At 41.1% G+C, this 21,388-nt stretch overlaps 2 protein-coding genes across 3 annotated transcripts in view; both read right to left on the reverse strand.

Moving 5' to 3' along the window:
- Positions 1-6,555, reverse strand: part of SMS (spermine synthase) — a 72,812-nt gene extending 66,257 nt beyond the window's left edge. Inside the window, exon 1 of one of the 2 annotated variants that reach the window (XM_032226504.1) lies at positions 6,179-6,555. In XM_032226504.1, the coding sequence (XP_032082395.1) occupies positions 6,179-6,227 (49 nt within the window). In that variant the 5' untranslated portion in view covers positions 6,228-6,555. The remainder of the gene's footprint in view (positions 1-6,178) is intronic. The other variant, XM_032226505.1, reaches the window with a different exon arrangement.
- Positions 6,556-12,254: 5,699 nt separating this feature from the next.
- LOC116514976 lies at positions 12,255-14,164 on the reverse strand. The gene is made up of 4 exons (XM_032226836.1): positions 14,046-14,164; positions 13,766-13,906; positions 13,366-13,503; positions 12,255-13,020 (listed from the first exon to the last, which is right to left on the reverse strand). Exons 1-4 carry the CDS (start codon positions 14,162-14,164, stop codon positions 12,459-12,461), a joined length of 960 nt encoding a protein of 319 aa, XP_032082727.1. The 3' UTR covers positions 12,255-12,458.
- Positions 14,165-21,388: the final 7,224 nt, after the last annotated feature.

Below are 21,388 nucleotides of genomic sequence, written 5' to 3' on the forward strand. Positions count from 1 at the left end.
CTCACTTAATGATCACAACTGGGACCAGTAGCACAATTGTTAAATGCCACAATCACTAAGCAAAACATCACATGACTGTGACAGGCTGATGATTTCACCACCCCTTTGATTGTTAAGTGAAGTATTGAGGTTGTTAAGCAAAACATCAAGGGATGCGGTGCTAAGACGCTGTCAATCAGAAAGGTCGGAAGTTTGGTGGTTTGAATCCCTAGTGCCGCGTAACGGAGTGAGCTCCTGTTACTTGTCCTAGCTTCTGCCAACCTAGCCGTTCAAAAGCACATAAAAATGCAAGTAGAAAAATAGGGACCATTTTTTTGTGGGAAGGTAACAGCGTTACCTTCAGCATTTAGTCATGCCGGCCACATGACCACGGAGATGTCTTCGGACAGAGCTGGCTCTTCGGCTTTGAAACAGAGATGAGCACCGCCCCCTAGAGTCAGGAACGACTAGCACATATGTGCGAGGGGAACCTTTACCTAAGCAAAACATCATGTGACTATGATTTATTATATTATTTCTACCTTCTCTATTCTGCCACAAGCTGGTTGCAGAGCATACAACTAGTGATCATGTGGCTGCAGAATGCTGCAATGGTTGTAAGGGTATGCTGGTTGTGAAGTGTCCAAATGATGACCACATGACCATGAGATGCTGCTATGGTTGTAACAGTTTTTTTATAGCAACATAACAGTTGCCAAACAAGACAGCTGATAAACAATGGCTATCATACTTACCTTTATAAAACTTACATCTTCTTTTTTATAGAACTAAAAATTAAACTGCAGTTAATCAATCAACAAATCTGTTTATTATAGTCTTAGACCAGAGACCAGAACAAATAAAAATGTTCAGTAAATATACGATTAAAAATTCTAGTATAAAATAATACATAACAACTAAAATATATAATAAAATCCAGTCTGTCAATTATACATGGTCTAACTATACTAAAATTACAATCCATAAACTGTGTGGCCTGTTGTAGGTTCAAGCTAAAAGGGAAAAGATTAAGCAGTGCAAAGGGTTTGCCACATTTCTTATAAAATATAATTATGGTGGAGAAGACACATTTGTGACGAATCTGAAGTTAAATAATAGAATTATGCTAAATTTGCAACCAGATATTTCACATCTTACCACATATTTGCAAATATTTAATGTAACTATCCTGTTTACAAACTTATTTATTAAATATAGCTTATCACTAAACCTAATTAAGTCACATACTGGTGGTGTCTCTTTCCTTGGATAAAACGTTTATGAAATTGGATTGGAAGAAAATGCAGATACAAAAGGCTGAGAAACACCATCTTCTTCATCAATATACACATAGTCCTTGCTTAATGACCTTCAGTGGGATGGAAACTACCAGCACAGAATGAAGCAGTTGTTTGGCAAAACATCATATGACCACCCTTAGTGATGCCAGTTCCTGTAGCGCTAGTTGTGGTCGGTAGGTGAGGCCTGCAACATCATTAGGCATGGACCTCACACTTTTGCCCTGTTGTGTTTGCCTCTGCTTCAACACCTCCTAGTTACCTACCTCCTCTCCATCTTTCCCCTTTTGGCCAGCCGCTACACTCAGCTACTGCCTATCCTTGTTGCTCCCAGCTAACCTTCCCTGTCTGTTTCTGCAGCTAATGAGGGGCATCTAACTGAAGCAGCTGCTGGCCCTTTGTGAAGCCTTGCAGCATCCCCAACTTCTCCTGGTCCCACTGGCCCATCCACACTCCCTAGCACCCACCCCCTGCACCTATGAACTGCTCATCCTTCTGATTCGAGATTGCCACCTTTTCCCACTTAACAACACACAAGATCCTAGGGTTACAACATCAATTGGGACTGTCATTGCTAAGTGATGTAGTCATGTGATATCATAGTTTATGACTGCATCTAGAAAGCACCAGATGGGGAATGATTAGTACATAGATCAGTGATGGCGAACCTTTTTTGGCTCATGTGCCTAAAGCAGGGGGGAGCGTAGGGGTGTGTGCATGGATGTGCCACACCCATAATGCGCGACACCCAGCACATATGCGTGCATGACCAGCAGTCCCCATTTTTTGCATGCCTTTTTGCTCTCCCCAGGCTCCAGAGGCTTTATAGGAGCCTGGGGAGGTTGAAAAAATCCCCCCCGCCTCCCCCGGAGGCCCTCCAAAGGCTTCAGGAGCTTCCCGGAATCTTCTGGAGCGCAAAAAACCAGCCCTACGGGTAAACCGGAAGTTGAGGAACAGACTTCTGGTTTGCTTGTAGGACCAGTTTTAGTCCTCCGGGGCCTTCAGGGGCCTTCCGGAGACTTCCCTGAAGGCTCTGGAGGACAAAAAACGGCCCTATGGACAAACCGGAAGTGACTTCTGGTTTGCCTGTAAGTCCAGTTTTTTGTGCTCCTAAGGCTTCAGGGAAGCTCCTGAAGCCTCCGGAGGACCTCTAGGGGACTGCGGGCTGTTTTCACCCTCCCCAGGCTCCTATAAAGCCTCTGGAGCCTGGGGAGGGTGAAAAATGGCCTCAAAAAAAGGCTGAAGTCAGCTGGCCAGCGTGTGCATGACAGGGCAACACCTCATGTGCCCTGACAAATGGCTCCATGTGCCACCTGTGGCACACATGCCATAGGTTTGCCATCCCGGAGATAGATGTTCCCCAAGACGTGAAAACAAAGAAAGCTATCAGGAACTCAGAACATTGGCATTCTAACATGAGCTCTGGATCTACAGATCACTCTAAACTTCCAAAATTTGGCTGAACCTAGAAATTCTTTGATGTAACAAAATCTGGGGCAAGATCTTGGCAAACCTTAATACTACATAGGAACTAAACATATATTTGGTTATAGAACAGGAATAAATGAAATCCAATTCAATCATTCCCAAAGCATACATACATGTAAAAGAATAAAGGGCTCCTTTTTGTCAGGATTTTGCAGGTGGTGATCTCTACCAGAATTTGCCAACTTTTGTAAAATCTACTCTCCCTACATTGTCAGTTTCTGTTCATAATTTATGCTATCATTGCTTGCAGCTCATGACTAGAAATCAGTTTACAGTTCTTTCTAGATTACTTACAATATTACTTTCTAGATAAACTTCAAAACAATTATTCAATGTTATAACAGGTTTTTTTATTTAGAAGTTAATGAACAGTGAAGGAATCAGTTGTACCAGCAGTTAGTAGAGCTCTCTCTACTCAGAACAATACTAGTACCCTTTAGAAATAATTTTATTTTTAAAATTAGTTTTTGTTGAACAATAAGTAGCAAACATTAACAAGTAATTGGGTAACATAAATCTACATTATAGCCTTTAAAAAGTAAGTAGATTTAAACAGGAACATATTCACATGTACCGCATTGTATAATGCTATGGATAGTTTGTTTCAATTAATACAAAATTTACCAGAGTTTGATAAAATTGTGATCCCTGCTTCTGATGTTTATTTATTATTTTATCAGCAGCCTTTTTATAACATGGCAACTGAAGAGACTTTAGTAATCCATATCTCAATTGTTAGATTATTGAATGTTTTCCAGTGTTGAGCAATTATTTAGCTATCAAAATTAAGAAAATAACAGGTGCCCTTATTTTAAAAATAAGGTTTAATCCCACAAATAAATAACACTATCTACATTTAGAGTTAACTAAAAATATAGAAATAAAAGATTAACTTTTTAATACACACTTGTACTGTAGTTTTAGCCAACAAGCAAGTCTGTAAAAATAAGACCTATCTACCATCCTAATTTGCAACAATTCTTACAACATTTTCTAATTTACAACCTATTCAGCCAAGACTACTGAGTTTTGTTTTTAAAAAAAACTATAAGACAACGTACTTTTCCAAGTTTCTGTAGCATATGTGCCTTATACAGTAGTTAAATGAAGCACATCAACAATGCGTACAGCTGTCACACAACACAGGTATAAAACAAAATGCAAATGTGGAAGTGGAAAGGAACTCATTGCTGTTTTGTGGTCAATAGTTGTATATGTGTTCCAGCAAAAATCATAACAAATGTTTTATCTGTTTCAATATGTTTTATGGCAATACAACAGACAATTTACTTTATCAGTTCTATAATATATCATACATGATAAATAGGTTATTAATAGTGCCATTCACAAAAGATTTAGCAGCATCCAGATACTGCTAATTAACGCAAATATCATAGCCCAGGCTCAGGACTCAGACTCTGAGTCTGAAGCTGAAAAAGCTGCTTCAGTCGAGCCTGCACAATGTCTATTCAAGAAGGACAAAGCCAGATATCACATAAGGCTGATCACCAGCCCTACCTAAGTAGCTGAACCTGTCAGGTAAGGACCCTGCACGAGACAAGCAGAAGGAACAGCAGAACAGAGGAAAACTGTTGGGTTACTTGTCAAGCAATGGAGTAAACATTTTGATTGTTGATAGCTGGCTGCAGCCTTTTAAAAAATATTTTCTTTGCCTATGTTGCTGGAAATAATATCTGGCTCATGCATGACTTCTCTTGCAGTATAAACCCTTGGACTAGCTGATAACCTTGACAAACCAATTATGGATGACTTATCTGAACCTTTTAAAAACAAAATTCACAGGCAAGTCTTTATCTTAAACAAGACATTCCTTGCTATCCTCCTCTGAAATTACCGTAAATTGATAATCTCCTAAGAAATCTCTGTCTGTGTGTGTATACACATATACACACAAAATCTGAAGCAGGACAGCATGTTGTGATCTTTAAGTTCTATTGCTTAAAAAGTACCATCAAATGCGTCTCCCTGTTTAGTTCTTAAATATTGCATTTTTTATTTGAGATTTGTTTACATAAAGATTGGCCTATTTCTTTTATGCAGAATAATTGCAACCCTACTGATTATTTAAAAATGTACAATATTTGAATACATTTCTTAAATGCCACTAAAGGTGAAGTGTTCTAAACAGAAATGGTTGGATTCCGGCCTTTTGGAAAACATTGGGAAATAGCCCAATTCCAAGAAGTTAGAATAATTATCCCAAATATTTCCTTCTCCACCCAAGGAGACATAAAATATCAAATATCCCTATTTATTTTTAACTACAATTATTTGAAATTAGACAATTTCAGTTCAATTTATCCTTGTAAGGCAGCTTCCTGTTCTTCTATGTTCTGTACAGTACATCTTGTTTCTATTATTACTCTATTAAACAAGCACATCATTTCCCCTGTACTTACAGCTAACATTTTCTTTCTAGCCCCATTTCCAGTAGAGCCTGGAAATCAGAAAGGGTAGGGGGAAGTAACTGGATCATTTCTTCCATTAGCATCTCTAGAGGAAAAACTTACCACCTGAGGGTCCCTCCTTTGACGGCAAGACTTGCAAAATGAACAGATGCCTATTTCTACTGGACTGAAACAGGCCGCAATTATAAAGTAACACACACACATACTAAGGCACGGGCTCACATTTGCAATAGTAGCGAATGTTTTTTGATATAATATACGCCCACTCCCACTCCCGGCTCACATTTTAAGTATATAAAGGGAATATGTCCGGAAGGGAAAGATTTTGCCAGTCTATTGACGAGAGTAAATCATATTCGGGTGAGAGGAGGTCTGTTCAGAGAAATGAATAAGACACACACATGGCAAGATTTAGCCGAGGGGAGGCCATAAAGCACATGCTGCACGGAAACGTGCATGGTTGGAAATGGAGCAAGAGGGGGCTGAGCTTTTAGGTAATCTGCATTTACGAAAGGGAGGAGCTGCAGGCACGAATGTTAGAAAATAATTGAATATCAGGAAATAATTATAAACAGAAAGGTGGGAAAGGGGAAGGCGGAAAAAACCCTACTACGCCAGGTAATCGAAGATTCGGAAGAACAGAAGGTTCAAGAGTGGGCGGTGAAGGAGACCCGGGGACGGAAGGGTATATGTCGTATATTGGGGGAAGGGAGGGGAGAGTAAACAGGAAAGAAACACGCTGGGGCAAAGCTGGCAGTCTGCCCCACTCTTCCCACGCCGACCTAGACAAGACAACTCGCTCGTTCGCTTGCCTCATTTGGTGCAGAGGCCTGCGGAGAGCCAAGGCTCTTGCTGCAAGCCGTTCGGATCTCTCCTCTCCCCCGTTGCTGAGGAAGGGAAGGAAGAAGAATTATGGGCCCGTCAGGCAGCAATGAGTGGGTTGGTAGGCCAGAAAGGGCGAGTCGCCGGAATGTGGTGGCTCACCTGTGGCGCTGAGCATGAAGTCGAGAGTGCTGTGTCGCGCTGCTGCCATAATGAAGTAGAGCCCTGTGCCATGCCTGGTGGAACGGCCGTGGCTGTGTTGCGAGTGCCACTGCCTGCCTGCGCGGTATGCGTGAGCGTGCCGTGTGTGTGTGTGTGCTAGCACGCGAGGTGGAGGCCGAGGTTGCCGCCGCCGTGTGAGAACCCGAAGGGGAGGGGCAAATGACTGGAAGCGATAAGTCGACGCCGAGGTGGAGGGACTGAAAGCGACTCCACTGGGGATTCGTGGAAGACGCGAGCGTCACTTCTCTATTTGCTGTTTTAGGAAGCCTGAAGGAGAGCGCTGATGGCTTTTGTTTATAATCGGAGACAGATTCACTACTCCAGTAGTAGTTACTACTTTGCCTTCGAGGCCTTCCTGCAAAATAAAGGCGCTTCAAATAACACATTTTTTGTGATGTCTCGAATGTTCCTATTCTAGGTTCTTCGAATTTCTTATGCACGTTACGCTTCGTTTTATTCTATGATGGGTAAAGCGGCTTCACCAAATTGAGGCTGGGATATTGCAGAGTAGGCCTAGTGTCCTCCTGCATCGCAGTTTTATTTTTCAGTTCCAGAAGAAATTCTGAATCGTAGCGTATAAGAACAATGTCCTTTTAGGCATTGTTGGAAGAATTATCCATCTGGTTCAGTTCCAAGTGGTGAGAAAAAACATTTGAAATATGGATGCTGATTGGAAAGATGGTTTAATGAAGGAGAACCATCCAGTACATGGTACTGGTGCAGCTCACCTCATGGAGTTGAGAGAGTGGGTTATTTATACCATTTTGGGATTTGAAATTTGAGCTTCCTGTTCCTGTGCAAGCTATTAGCTGCTGTAGGGGTCATAACTAACCTTGTAGGTTTTCTGAGTCAAGCTTGGTTGAAGCTTGCTGGGTGATGCAATGTCCCCAGGTGATTTTGTAAGGCAGTGAGGCCTGCTGCTAGATAATCCTATAATGTCCTGGAGGGTCGTGTCTTAATCCCATCATCTTGAAGCTGAAGGTCCTTTGTAGGCTGGCCCAGTCCTTCTCAGTGGGCACCAAATATCTGCTAGGAGCAGGGAGCTGAAGCTCTGAGTTTCTGTCTCCCTTAAGATTTCTATTTCTCTTTTAGGGGAAATATATTCTGTCTTTTTAAATATTTCCTAAAATAATTCATTCTTCTAGGAGAGGGATGGGTGCCAACTTTTTACAGTATGTAATATAAAATGCTGCAAACAGCAAGATTGCAGTCTGTTTGCTTTATGCAGAGAACAAAAGAAACTGCTTACTTGATAAAGACCACAGAAAGGATGAATCAACCAACTTTTGCATCAGTCGAGGAATTTCTTCCATGCTTTTAGATGCCCTGAAGTCTCTAATGAATTACTTTAACCAGTTCTCATTTACATGGAATTGCAGCAGATGCCAATTTTTCCCTGAGAAATCACATTGCGTATAATTAAAATTACTGAAGAATTATCTCTTTAATTGCTTTAAATATATTCTAACAATTAGGTGGTGGCTTAAAAACACAAACTGCAATTATAACACCGGAAGACTAAGCATACAAATGAAAGAGCAAATAATCGAGGAATTATTTGCATCTTTCCAAAGTCAAACTAGCTGATAAACATCTTCCAGAAATGAGGCAATGCTACAACTAAACTAACAAGTTCAACATGTTACATTATTTTCTCTTACACTTTAAGGGATTTTCTTCCCAATAACTATGTTAGCTTTTTGGGAGGAAAGATATTTTAACTGGCCCTGCAAATGTGTGATTCTTATAAGCATATTTAAGATGTGCTGAAGACATTTTGTTTCCCAAGATTTATTTTAAAATTGTGTCTCGTTTCCAGCCAACCAGACATTTAATTTCCTTCACTGAATTTCCATTGTAACTGCAGGAATAGCTAACTTAGGAACAAAGGCACAATTGTTGAGTTGCTATTGTTGGAAGAAATGTCCTTCTGGGTTCAGTTCCAAGTGGGGGGAAAGACACTGGAAACATGGAGGCTGCTTGGAAAGATGGTTTAATGGTGAACAGGATCACATTGCTTGAGTTCCTGAACAGAAAAAAGCGATCCTATGCTTCCAGATGTTGGGTGAAGAAGAAGAAAAAGACCGAGATGCTGAAAGTCCCTGGTTTTATGCCCTCTCTGGCCTTTGAACCTGAGCTTGTATTCTGATTGGTTGTCAGACTCTCATGGAGCCATGCAGGGGCAACTCTGTAGGCTGTCTTGAGTCCAAGTTTGGCTGAGCATTGCTTCTTCCCAGGTGCCCTCGGTTGAAGCGCCTTCAGCTCTGATTGGATGGTAGGAATGAGAGGATTGATATTCCTTGCAGACAGCTGGTCATTTGCATTCTTTTAGAGAGTTGTTGAGACCACTTGGATGTTTGCCTGATCCTCAGGATCACCTGAGTAGTGCAAACGGCTGTGCAGTCTTTTGGGAACTGCTGAAAGGATTCCTGTAGTCTGCAATTTTTGTGGAAATCCATTCATGCTGCCACACCATCAGGTCCAAGGATCTCCGCGCAGGTGCTGTTTTGGATGCAGTAGAACCAGGCTGCCTGGAACTTGCTAAAGACGTTTGAAGACATCCACCCATCCTTGAGTTTCTTTCAGAGCAAGCAAGTTCTACCCAAATCTCTCTATCCTTCATCTTCCCCATTCTTGTTTTTGATTCCTTAGTTTATTTGAGATTCTGGATGCCCTTAATAGATGCTTCGAGCCATTCCTGAGCACCTACATGGGATGCTTCACGGTCCTTCCTCTTTGAACCTGTTTTCAGATTCTCCAAGCCATTTTTGGCATCTTGTTTGTATGTTGCGGGACCTTTTCCATGTTCCTGAAGCCATTTTTCAAGAAGTGGTATAGGTTCTTCAGAAAATGCAGAGCATTCTAAGGATCCTTGAAGCCATTGAAATATATTTTCCACGGTTCCTTCAGAACATTGCTACTTGAAGTTCTCTATTGATTTTTCAAACCATCTCTTCCTTAGGCTTTCTCAAGACTCTGACTGGACTTTGGCCGCCAAAAAACAAGTAGATAAAAAAGGGGAAACAAAAAGACGGCCTTCCAGAAGTTGTTTTCCTTTCACTTTCTTTCTCTTCTTATCACTCTTGACTTTTCTTTTCTTTTTTTCATATCAACTGATTTTTTTTCAAGGTTCCTTTCAACCATATAATAATATAGTATCTTCTTTGGCCATTAGATGGTGTCTCAACTGTAATTTTCGATACCAAGATGAGGGAGAGCTCTAACAGCTGATCAAAGTTCAACCAAAAGAAAAAAAATCATTCTTTTTACAATTTCTTCCAACAGCCAAACAATATTGCAGGCAAATCAAACTCACTTTTAACAGCAACTAAATTCCAGTTCAGTCTTTCTATATCGTAAAACTCCATATTCTTCCATCAAAATGTGATTTCTCTTTTGGGTCTATAATGTATCTCCGTGTGTTAAGTTGCCACTTTCTGCACTTTGGAGACTTTTAAAACTTCTTTTATTTAGGTGGGTCTCTAATAAAGAAGTTGAAAATCATCTCATCCAGTTCCAATCCTCTGTTCACACACCACTCCAGCTTGGTTGCTCCAGCTTTATTCCAGTCATAATGGCTGTCCCTCTTCTCCACCGGTCGGGAGGGCTCCTGGGTTCAAGCGGGAGAGCTGCCTTTCTCCCAGAATCAACAAGTAATCCCTCGCTTCTTCGTCACCTCTCCAGGTAACCATAAAGACCTCCTATCAGAGTAGAATCAGCCGAGATATGTGGAACACCCAAATGGAAGTCCACAATAGCTAAAATTGTTGATGAAAAGGGTTCATTGGTTATGAAGCTCATGTTGGAATACCGTAGTCCATTAGTAAAACGGTATGTCACTCACTCCAAAAAGGCCCCAGAAGTTCTGGAAAACCAAAAGAATAAATACTTGCTGATACATTTCCAGTTTGTTCATTTAGTCATCTTGATCGCAGTAACGCTAGGAGCAGCAGAAATGACAGACAAGTATATACCAAGATGGAATGGATGGGGAGTTTCAGGCCCTCCCTCATGGAAGTCATTTAAGGCTATCTCAAGCTACTCATTCACCTATTGCTTGGATTCTTCAGAGCATTTTCTCTGGATTCCTAGAGCCATTCCTCCAAATTGTTTTTAGCTTCTTCTGGGGATTCTTGACTGAGTTTTTGCAGAGATGATTGTAGCTATACTTGCATATCTGTTTTGGATGCAGTAGAACCAGGCTGTCTGGAACTTGCTAAAGATGTTTGAAGCCATCCATCCATCCTTCAGTTTATTTCAGAGCAAGCAAGTTCTGCCCAAATCACTCTCTCCTTCTTTCCCATTCTTGTTTTGATTCCTTAGATTATTTGAGATCCTGGATGCCCTTAATAGATCCTTCAAGCCATTCCTGAGGACCTAGATGGGATGCTTCACGATCCTTCCTCTTTGAAGCTGTTCACAGATATTTCAAGCTATTTTTGGCATCTTGTTTGTATGTTGCGGGACCTTTTCCATGTTCCTGAAGCCATTTTTCAAGAAGTGGTATAGGTTCTTCAGAAAATACAAAGCTTTCTAAGGATCTTTGAAGCCATTAAAATATATTTTCCATGGTTCCTTCAGAACATTGCTTCTTGAGGTTCCCTATTGATTTTTCAAACCTTTTCATCTGGACTTCTGTAGATCTTAGATGCCCTTAATAGATGCTTCAAGCCATTCCTGAGGACCACATGGGATTCTTCACGGTCCTTCCTCTTTGAAGCTGTTTACAGATACTTCAAGCTATTTTTGGCATCTTGTTTGTATGTTGCGGGACCTTTTCCAAGTTTTTCAGGGATTGCTGAAGCCATTTTTCAAGAAGTGGTATAGGTTCTTCAGAAAATGCAAATCTTTCTAAGGATCCTTGAAGCCATTGAAATATATTTTCCACAGTTCCTTCAGAACATTGCTTCTTGAGGTTCTCTATTGATTTTTCAAACCTTCTCATCTGGACTTCTGTAGATCCCGAATGCTTTTAATAGAGGCTTCAAGGCATTCCTGAGTATCTAGGAGTGGTGTTTTAGGTCCTTCTTCCTCAAGATTCTTTATAGCTATTTCAAGCCATTTGTTGGCATCTTGTTGAGATACTTCAGGACCTTCCTCTTTCGGGTTTTTCAAGGATTGTGGAAGACATTTTTCAAGAACTAGTCTAGGTTCTCTAGAAAGGGACAGGCTTTCTAAGGATCCTCGAAGTCATTTTAACATATTCTTCAGATACTTCAGGACATTACTTCTTCAGGTTTTCTATTGATTCTTCAAGACATCCCTTTTTTTCTGGCTTCCAAGAGACTCTGACTTTCTAAGGATCCTTGAAGCCATTGAAATATATTTTCCACGGTTCCTTCAGAACATTGCTTCTTGAGGTTCCATATTGATTTTTCAAACCTTTTCATCTGGACTTCTGCAGATCTTGGATGCCCTTAATAGACGCTTCAAGCCATTCCTGAGGACCACATGGGATGCTTCACGGTCCTTCCTCTTTGAAGCTGTTTACAGATACTTCAAGCTATTTTTGGCATCTTGTTTGTATGTTGCGGGACCTTTTCCAAGTTTTTCAGGGATTGCAGAAGCCATTTTTCAAGAAGTGGTATAGGTTCTTCAGAAAATGCAAATCTTTCTAAGGATCCTTGAAGCCATTGAAATATATTTTCCACGGTTCCTTCAGAACATTGCTTCTTGAGGTTCCCTATTGATTTTTCAAACCTTTTCATCTGGACTTCTGCAGATCTTGGATGCCCTTAATAGACGCTTCAAGCCAATCCTGAGGACCACATGGGATGCTTCATGGTCCTTCCTCTTTGAAGCTGTTTACAGATACTTCAAGCTATTTTTGGCATCTTGTTTGTATGTTGCGGGACCTTTTCCAAGTTTTTCAGGGATTGCTGAAGCCATTTTTCAAGAACTGGTCTAGGTTCTCTAGAAAGGGACAGGCTTTCTAAGGATCCTCGAAGACATTTTAACATATTCTTCAGATCCTTCAGGACATTACTTCTTCAGGTTTTCTATTAATTCTTCAAGACATCCCTTTTTTTTCTGGCTTCCAAGAGACTCTGACTTGAACTTTTGTAGGATATCTCCTTGTCCGTTTAAGGGGTTTCTCCTATCCGTGGGGGGATTTGCCTTATCACCCCAGCATCTACAGAGTATCCCCTTTAATCTGTTGACCCCTTCAGGCTCAACAGTGCTCAAAAAAGAGTCCAAACAAAGGAGTTAGAGTTAGAAGTTAGGAGAGCTTCCTTCCCTTCACTCTAAGAACGGTGACGTCACCAGAGGAAGTCCCCTTCTTCGGGTTTTCTATTGATTCAGGAAGCCATCCCTTTTTCTTCCGGCTTCCACGAGACTCTGACCTGAACTTTAGTAGATGTTGAATGCCTATAATAGATGCTTGAAGCCATCTTTCCACATCTAACTCGTACGTTCCTGGCCCTTTTTCCTGGAGATGATTTATTGATGTCTGTAGCCAATCATTCACATCCTCCCTGGCTGCCTTAGCACATTCCTCCGGGAGGTTGGCGGCAGATGCTTTAAGCCATTCTGGCAGGGTGTGTTTTGACCGTTCAGAGGAATCCTCTTTTAGGAGTTTGAGAGATTTCTGCAGCCACCTCAGAATATTTGATGCGGGTTCCTTAGATGTTTTAATTTTGTCTACCGAAGCTTTCAACCATTTTGGATTCAATTGATATTCCACCATTTGAGCCTTCATTTTCTCTTCAGCTTCTGTCTCGTCTTCCATGTGGTGTCCGTGTCTCAATAAGGTGCAGCGGCATATCTTCTGTAGTTCCTCTCTGAAAAAAAATCAGAATGTTCGCTGTGAATCTGGGCCAACAACAAAGTATTCTTAGTTAAAATAACGGGAACTTCTTTGATGTCAGGAAACTCTCACTCTGAAAGTTTATAAATATTGTTGGGCACCGGGGGATGGAGATTGAAAAGTCTCTTCTATACCTATCTTCCCATTCCATGAGACTAACTCCGAGATTTTTATATGTAAAAGTATAAGAGCCATAGTTTGTTAATTTCTTTCTAAAGTAAGGAGAATGTCAGGTTTTTCCAAGCTTTCTAAGATAAGGAGACCCTAATATGAAATTCTGGAAGAAATAGTTTGTGGTGTCTATCTAAAAATTTCTCACCTGCACAGTATTTGTTCGTACGCCCTGAAGATCTCATCTTTCTCATCTGTAAGTTCGATATTTTTGAAAGTCAATATCTCTGTTTTGTTTCTGAGCTCTTCACTTTCTTCCGTCAGTTTTGAGATCACTGCTATCTTTCTGTAAATTATGAGGACCAGAGAGATATTAGCCCTCTTAATTTGTTACTTGAATTACTAATTATTATTGCATTCCATTATAACTATTGCTCTTCTCTTACTCAGTTATACATACATACATACATACATACATACATACATACATACATACATACATACATACATGGGACACTTCTTTTATCCAGTATATCTGGCCTAAGGAATCTAATAAATAAATCTGAATTTGAAAGAAAAAGTCAAATCGCTATCTAAATATTTCTCACCTATTAAGTTCTTCTTTGAGAGAATTATTCTCACATAGAAGCTCTGCTTTCTCCGCAGCTTCTTTCTCAGCCTTGCAGAGGAGTCTTTCGTTCTCTTGCCTCAGTTTCTCCAGCTGCCCAAGTTCCTCCGAACCAATTTTTCTGTAAAATATCAAGAGCAAAGTGTAATTAGCTCCCTTAGGTTTTTTTATTTGAATTATAAAACTTGTTTAAAATTAAAACTAATTGAAATAGCTGAGAAAGGAAGAGAAAGTCAGGGTGGCTATCTAAATCTTTTAACCTGCTCAAGTTTTCTTTATAATCCTCATACTCTTCGGCCAGCTGCTGGTTTTTCAGTATAAGGCCCTGAATTTGGACTTTGAGCTGATCTTTTTCTCCCAGAAGTTTGAAGATTTCCATTGTCTTTCTGCAAATTATGAAGACCAGAGAGAAATTAGGCCCTTGGGGTTTTTTTTAACTTGAATTATCAACCTTTTGATACAATTACAACACATTCCACCCTTTTTTCCCAAGCTTTACTAGAATATAATTTTCCATCACTTGTTTCATAAAATGGCCAGTCCCATTGCCAATGGAGAAATGATGAATGTTGTATTGAAAGTGTGAACTGAATATGGTTATACAAAAATTTGATGAACTATGCAAAGACTTACGTATAACTCAGGTCCCTTGCTGCCTTCAGATCTCCTTCCAGTTTTTCTGTCTTTGTCTGAAAAATCATGAGAAGAATTACATGAATTTGTTTTCCATAAATTCTCTCATGTCAGTGTAAAGAAGATATTCGTTGAAACATCCTCTTTAGGTAAAAAAGTCTGGTGTGTAGACAAGCATATTTGTGCATATTAAAATCATGCATGTCAAGATGAGCACAAATGTGCAACTCCCGATTTATTGCTGTAGATGTTCAATACAAGCAATAAAGGTTATTCACACCGGGATAGAAAAAGAACAATTTAGTGTGAGTTCATTTGTTTAGGAAACGCAAAACACGGTGGTTCAAACAAAATCTGAATCATCTACATTTTATTTCACTGCCATTGGTGTTGTATGTGGCCAAAGAAACTAGTTAATGTGGCAAAGAAGGAACCAACCAAGAATGAGCATGAACTCTGACAATTGCCATTCTTGAATAGAAGTTACAAATAAACTAGTTTGTATTGAATAGATGTATGTGTGTATGGATTTCATCCATACAGTAGAAATATAAAGCGAACATATATACTCTATAAAATATGCTGCACATGCATTATTCACAATTACCAATTGTGAAGAAATCATTTGTTTTTATTTTTCTCATAAATATATTCTAAGGTGAGCTACAAGTATACATTATATACCTCAGCACGTCTCCGTTCTTCGGTGGTAGATGACAGAAAAGGAAGTCTCGATCATTCCTCCTGCAATGACAAAAGACCCTGTTTTTAATGATTCTCAAGGACTGGCTGGATGAGTCCCTGCAGTTTTCTTAGCAAGGTTTTTCACAAGTGATTCGGTGTTGTTTTCTTCCTAGGGCTAAGAGAAGCTGACTGGCTCAGGGTGACCTACTTGGCTTTGCTTCTAAAGTGGGGCAAGAAATGTCAGTCTCTGAGTTTGCAGGTTGATGCCTTAACCGTGGTGTAACAGAAACCACAATTAATATTCTGTCTGTCTGACTCGAACTACCTAATCTGCCTGTCTGTCTTTCTTAAATTTCTGTACATTCCATCCAGTGGTGGGATTCAAATAATTGAACAACCGGTTCTCTGCCCTAATGACCAGCTGGGTAGGCGTGGCTTGGTGGTCATGTGTCTAGGTGGGCGTGGCCAACTCAATGTCACTCACACCGATGGAGGCTTCGCCTTAGCTGTTACAATGTAATAAGGGTTAACTGGAGAGGCAGTTTCTGTAAGCAGGGCAATAAAGATTAGGATAGAAACAACACTAGAAAGTTTCCTTCCTGCCTTCCTTACAGGATTAGCCCTGTAAAGCGGAAAAAACCAAAGTAAGATTTCTTCCAACAACCGGTTCTCCGAACTGCTTAGAAAGTTAACCACCGGTTCTCCCGAATAGGTGCGGACAGGCTGAATCCCACCACTGATTCCATCACACGTTTACTGTGACAGCCTATGAACAAATATTTTCTCTTACCTCTTTTTGGAGATGCCTCATCTTTTTTCTTAATTTCCTCAACTGATCGTTTTCCATCGCAAAATCAGTGATGGAAACTAGAAGGTAAAGAAATAGGTGACAAGGCAGAATAGCTTTGGCATTTTTATTTCAAAAATTGGAATGTAAACTTGAGAGACAATGTCTAGAATAGGACATAATTGGTTAATTACATTTGCCCTCAAATTCCTCTACTCTGATCCTTTAGGACAAGCGTTGCCCTTCCCTCCCCAGCAGTTTCCCCTTTCCTTTTTTTCTTTCAACTAAATATTTGGCATTTCTATTCCAATTGATAAGGTCCCATAACCTTAAGCTACTTTTCAATCTCCTATGACTTACAGGGGAAGTTTATGATCTTTTTCATGAAAGCAGATGGGTAGACAATTCAACATGTCAGAGACATTCCTGTTCCCCAGGCGATTTCAACCCCTTCAAGTGTTTCTAGAAGCTACAACCTACCTATCTAAACCCCACATAATTCAATTTTCCTATTTATATGTGGCCCACCTTACCTAAAGGCAACACTAGGCAGCTAAATGAAATAAAACATTAACAGATTATATAACAGGTAACATCAAAACTAACATTGCTTTAAAAATGTAAATCCTACAATGTAGGGAATGCAGCAGTGATGGGATTCAAATAATTTAACAACCGGTTCTCTGCCCTAATGACCAGCTGGGTAGGTGGGGCTCGGTGGTCATGTGACTGTTTGGGTGTGACCAACTCAATATCACTCAGGTCGATGGGCGCTTCACCTTAGCTGTTATAATGGTAATAAGGATTAACCAGAGAGGCAGTTTCTGTAAGCAGGGCAATAAAGATTAGGCTAGAAACAACACCAGAATGTTTCCTTCCTGCCTTCCTTACAGGATTAGCCCTATAAAGTAGAAAAAAACAAAAGGAGATTTCTTCCAACAACTGGTTCTCCGAACTGCTCATAAAGTTAACAACTGGTTCTCCTGGATAGGGGCGGACTGGCTGAATCCCACCACTGGGATGCAGCCATGGATCTGTGAACTATCTCAAATGATCTATATAACTGGCCGTCAATATTCCTCATGAAGAGCCTTTCAATTCAAAGAATGTTTTTTCTCTTTCATACCACAACAGACCCAAACAATTCAAAACAATTTCTAGAGGTACATTTTTTTTATTTAGTATGTGGGAAAAGTTCTCACTTTGTTCCCAAACGCCAATCTGCAAAGGTATCCCAACAAGTTACCTCCTCACAGTACCTTTTTTGGGAGGTCGCATGACATCACAATTGCATCAAGAAAATTTGCAATAGTGATGAGAGCTTCATATGCAAAACAAGCTCAGCTATTGAGGTTTGCAGCTTTTTTTCTTCAAGGTTTGATCAGAACAGAGGTCGACAAATAGCAGCGGTCTTCGTGATACTCTATATTTATTCTATGATTTATCTGTCTTTAAAATGGGGATTGGCAACAGGATTTTACAGACATCCACCAAGGTGTCTGCCCCCTTCCCCCAAATTTCACTAAATACTGAAAGCAAACATGTCATCAAGGCTTGGTGCAAGGTGGGCAATGACATCTCAGCTCAAGAAGTGTGACCAGTGACCCGCTGGACCATAATTCCAGAAGTGTGTCCTTACCCAGATCCGCTGGTCCTCCACACGTTAGCACCTCAGCACCTTAGCACTTCACCTCCTCAGCACTTCAGCTCCTCAGCACTTCAGCACCTCCGCACCCCAGCTCCTCAGCACTTCCGTACCTCAGAACCTCAGCACTTCAACACTTCCGCACTTCAGAACGTCAGCACCTCAGAAGTCAGCACTTCAGCATCTCCGCACTTCAGATCTATAGCACTTCAGCACCTCAGCACTTCCGAACCTCCGCACCTCAGCTCCTCAGCACTTCAGTGCCTGAGCACTTCAGCACCTCAGAACCTCAGCACTTCAGTACTTCAGCACCTTAGAACCTCCGCACTTCAGAACCTCCGCACTTCAGCACCTTAACTCCTCAACACCTCCGCACTTCAGCACCTCAGCACTTCAGTACCTCAGCACTTCAGTACCTCAGCACTTCAATACCTCCGCACCTCAGCTCCTCAGCACTTCAGTGCCTGAGCACTTCAGCACTTCAGAACCTCAGTACTTCAGCACTTCAGCACCTCAGAACCTCCGCACTTCAGAACCTCCGCACTTCAGCACCTTAACTCCTCAACACCTCCGCACTTCAGCACCTCAGCACTTCAGCACCTCAGCACTTCAGACCTCCGCACCTCAGCTCCTAAGCACTTCAGTGCCTGAGCACTTCAGTACCTCAGAACCTCAGCACTTCAGCACTTCCGCACTTCAGCACTTCAGCACCTCAGAACCTCCGCACTTCAGAACCTCCGCACTTCAGCACCTTAACTCCTCAACACCTCCGCACTTCAGCACCTCTGCACTTCAGCACCTCAGCACTTCAGCTCCTCAGCACTTCAGCACCTCAGCACTTCAGACCTCCGCACCTCAGCTCCTCAGCACTTCAGTGCCTGAGCACTTCAGTACCTCAGAACCTCAGCACTTCAGCACTTCCGCACTTCAGCACTTCAGCACCTCAGAACCTCCGCACTTCAGAACCTCTGCACTTCAGCACCTTAGCTTCTCAACACTTCCACAATTCAGCACCTCAGCTCCTCCGCTACTCAGCACCTCAACTACTCAACGCCTCAGCACAAGGATTGGGATCCTGGATATATATATGTGTAGCAGTCAAAGTCATCACAATCAGTGTTTCATGACATGACCTTAATATTTTGTCTAGCTGTGGATAGGTGCTAGGGGTGAGCCTTATATGGTACATAAGAAATGGGCACCTTTGAATATGAAGGGGACAAGGGGTGCCCTCATGTCACCAAAATAAGGATATCATAGTTCTAATACCAAAGGCAAATGACAAGCCTTTACTCTAAAATCCCCATGGTTCCTCATATACGTGGTGGTCTCATCTGCTTTTTTGCATTTTTATAAACTTGAAACAGCAGATACAAGAAAAAAATCCTACATGAAGGTTTTCCTGGGAAAATTGTATCCACCGTGGTATCCCCTTTAGCCGAAGAATTCAATTTAATTCAATATTTTATCATCCTAGTTGTTGAAAAAAATGAAAGAAGATCACCAACTTGCCACATAGGAAACACTGTAGAAAATAAATTTTCCCCCATGTTTAAATTTGCAAGATGAGATCTAATGGAAGAGAATCTTTGTAGCTCAGGGTTGAAATGTAGAGTCCTTGGTGCTCTCTGAGCTTTCAGACATTTCATTACCCAACATCATCATCACAGGGACATGTAGTCAGGGGAGGCGGGGCCTCACCAGCATCATGAGGAAAAGAAAAGAATAAAAGGAAAAAGGCTGAGGTAGTTGCTGCCAGAGTCACAGTGGATGACTCTGCTTAGTGCTTAACTGCAGTGGGAGGCTAGAGAACTACGGGCCTCCTTTACTCTAGCTTTATGATCACTTGAGCAGAGTTAAGCAAGGGTTAAAAGACGAAAAATTTCTTATTCAAAGGAGGCACGTGTTCTCTCACCTCCTGTAGAGGGCATTTTTAGAGGCTTTTTTTTCTTTTCATTGGGGCAGGCAAATGCAGAGTTGAAATCCTCTCTGAAACAGCTGGAAAAGGTGTGTGTGTGGGGAGGGGGGAGGAATTCAAAAAGTTTGATTGCATGCAGAACCACATTGCCTTTTCAAACACACACACACAGAGAGAGACACACACACAACTGGATAAAAGTATATAAGCCCAGCTTCACTGATTACAAGTTTGAAAAGGCAACGTGGCTCCACTTGCAATCAAAGGCTCGGATCGGAAGGCAGCAGGGGAATGGGGGGGTATGGCAGAGGAGTTGCTTTCAAGCCTTTGGAAAATATATCCAATCCAACTTCTGTGTTTGTGTTTGTTTGAGAGTGAGTGAGTGAGCGAGGGATCCAACTTCTCTGTGTGCGTGTGTCTGTTTGAGAGAGGGGGGAGGGAGGGAGAGAGGGAGGAAGGAGGGGGAGGGAGAAGAAAAAGAATGGGAAAACTTATTTTGCAAGATGGAAAAATGCTGTCGCTTTAAATCGGAACAGAGCATACCTGGCTGTGGAATTCTGGGAGTTGAAGTCTACAAGTCTAAAAAAATTGCTGCCTCACCAGCAATAAAGCTCACCGCACGTCACTACATCTCACCATCAGTATGAGGGTTTGATCCCTATTCATATACAGTACAGCTAGTTCTTAACTTATAACCATTTGTTTAATGACCATTCAAAGTTACAACAGCACTGGGAAAAGTGATTTATAATCAATACGTTCTCAACCATCGCATGATTCCCATGGTCGTGTGATCAAAATTTGGGTGCTTGGCAATTGGCATGTATTTATAGCGGTTGCAGTTCCCCAGGTCATATGATCTCCATTTGCAACTTATTCTTCCAGCTTCTAACAAGCAAAGTCAATGGGGGAAGGCATATTCGCTTGTTAACAACATTGTTATCACTTAAGAACCATGGCAAAAAAAGTCATAAAATTGGGTTTGAATCACCTAACAACTGCCTTCCTTAACAATAGAAATTCTAGTCTGAATTATGGCCATAAATTGAGGGCTACTTGTAATTTCCCATGTCAGTGTTGGGGGTATGATTTTCTCCTTGCTTAGAGTATTCTTTTCGGTTTGGTTGTTTGGTGTTAATACTTGCTTAAAAGGGTGTAGACTACTAGAGAGGATTGATTCTAGTCTTTTTGTTTCCTTCTTAGCCTTTTTTATTGTCTCTCTTAGCAGTCAAAGTCATCACAATCAGTCTTTCATGACACGGACTTAATGATTTATCTAGCTATGGATAGGTGCTAGGGGTGAACCTCACATGGCTCACAAGAACTGGGCACCTTTGAATATGAAGAGGGACAAGGGCTGCCCTTATGCCACCAAAATAAGGATATCATATTTCTAATACTAAAAGTGAATGGCAAACCTTTACCCTAAATTCCCCATGGTTCCTCATATACGTGGTGGTCTCATCTGCTTTTTGGCTGAGAGTCCTACCCCAGAAATTGTTTTAGTGGTTTTGAATTTGATGGGGGATCTTAATTCAGCCTATTTCAGAAATTCCAAATCAATTAATCAGTGGAACGCCTTGTCTCCAGACGTCGTGGCTGCACCATCACTGGTGGTTTTTAAGAAGAGATTGGACAGCCAGCTATGGTGTTGGGTCTTCTTCTTGAGCAGGGTGGGTTGAAGTAGAAGTCATCCAATGTCTCTTCCAGCTCTATTGTTCTGTTAATCAAAGAAAACTTTATTGGATGCCATAGGATATTTACAACATAAAAACAAGGCATGTTTTCCTTTTGCTTTTGAATGGAATTGGTCTTTTTTGTTTAAAGTTCTGGAAATTATGCACTTTGACAACAATTTTATTCAAGGAATTAAGTCAATATGTACATCTCAGAAGGTTCAAATTATGATCAAGGGTGATCCAACTAAACCATGTTA

This window comes from Thamnophis elegans, chromosome 11 (assembly GCF_009769535.1).
Source record: "Thamnophis elegans isolate rThaEle1 chromosome 11, rThaEle1.pri, whole genome shotgun sequence".
Taxonomy (NCBI): Eukaryota; Metazoa; Chordata; class Lepidosauria; order Squamata; family Colubridae; genus Thamnophis; species Thamnophis elegans.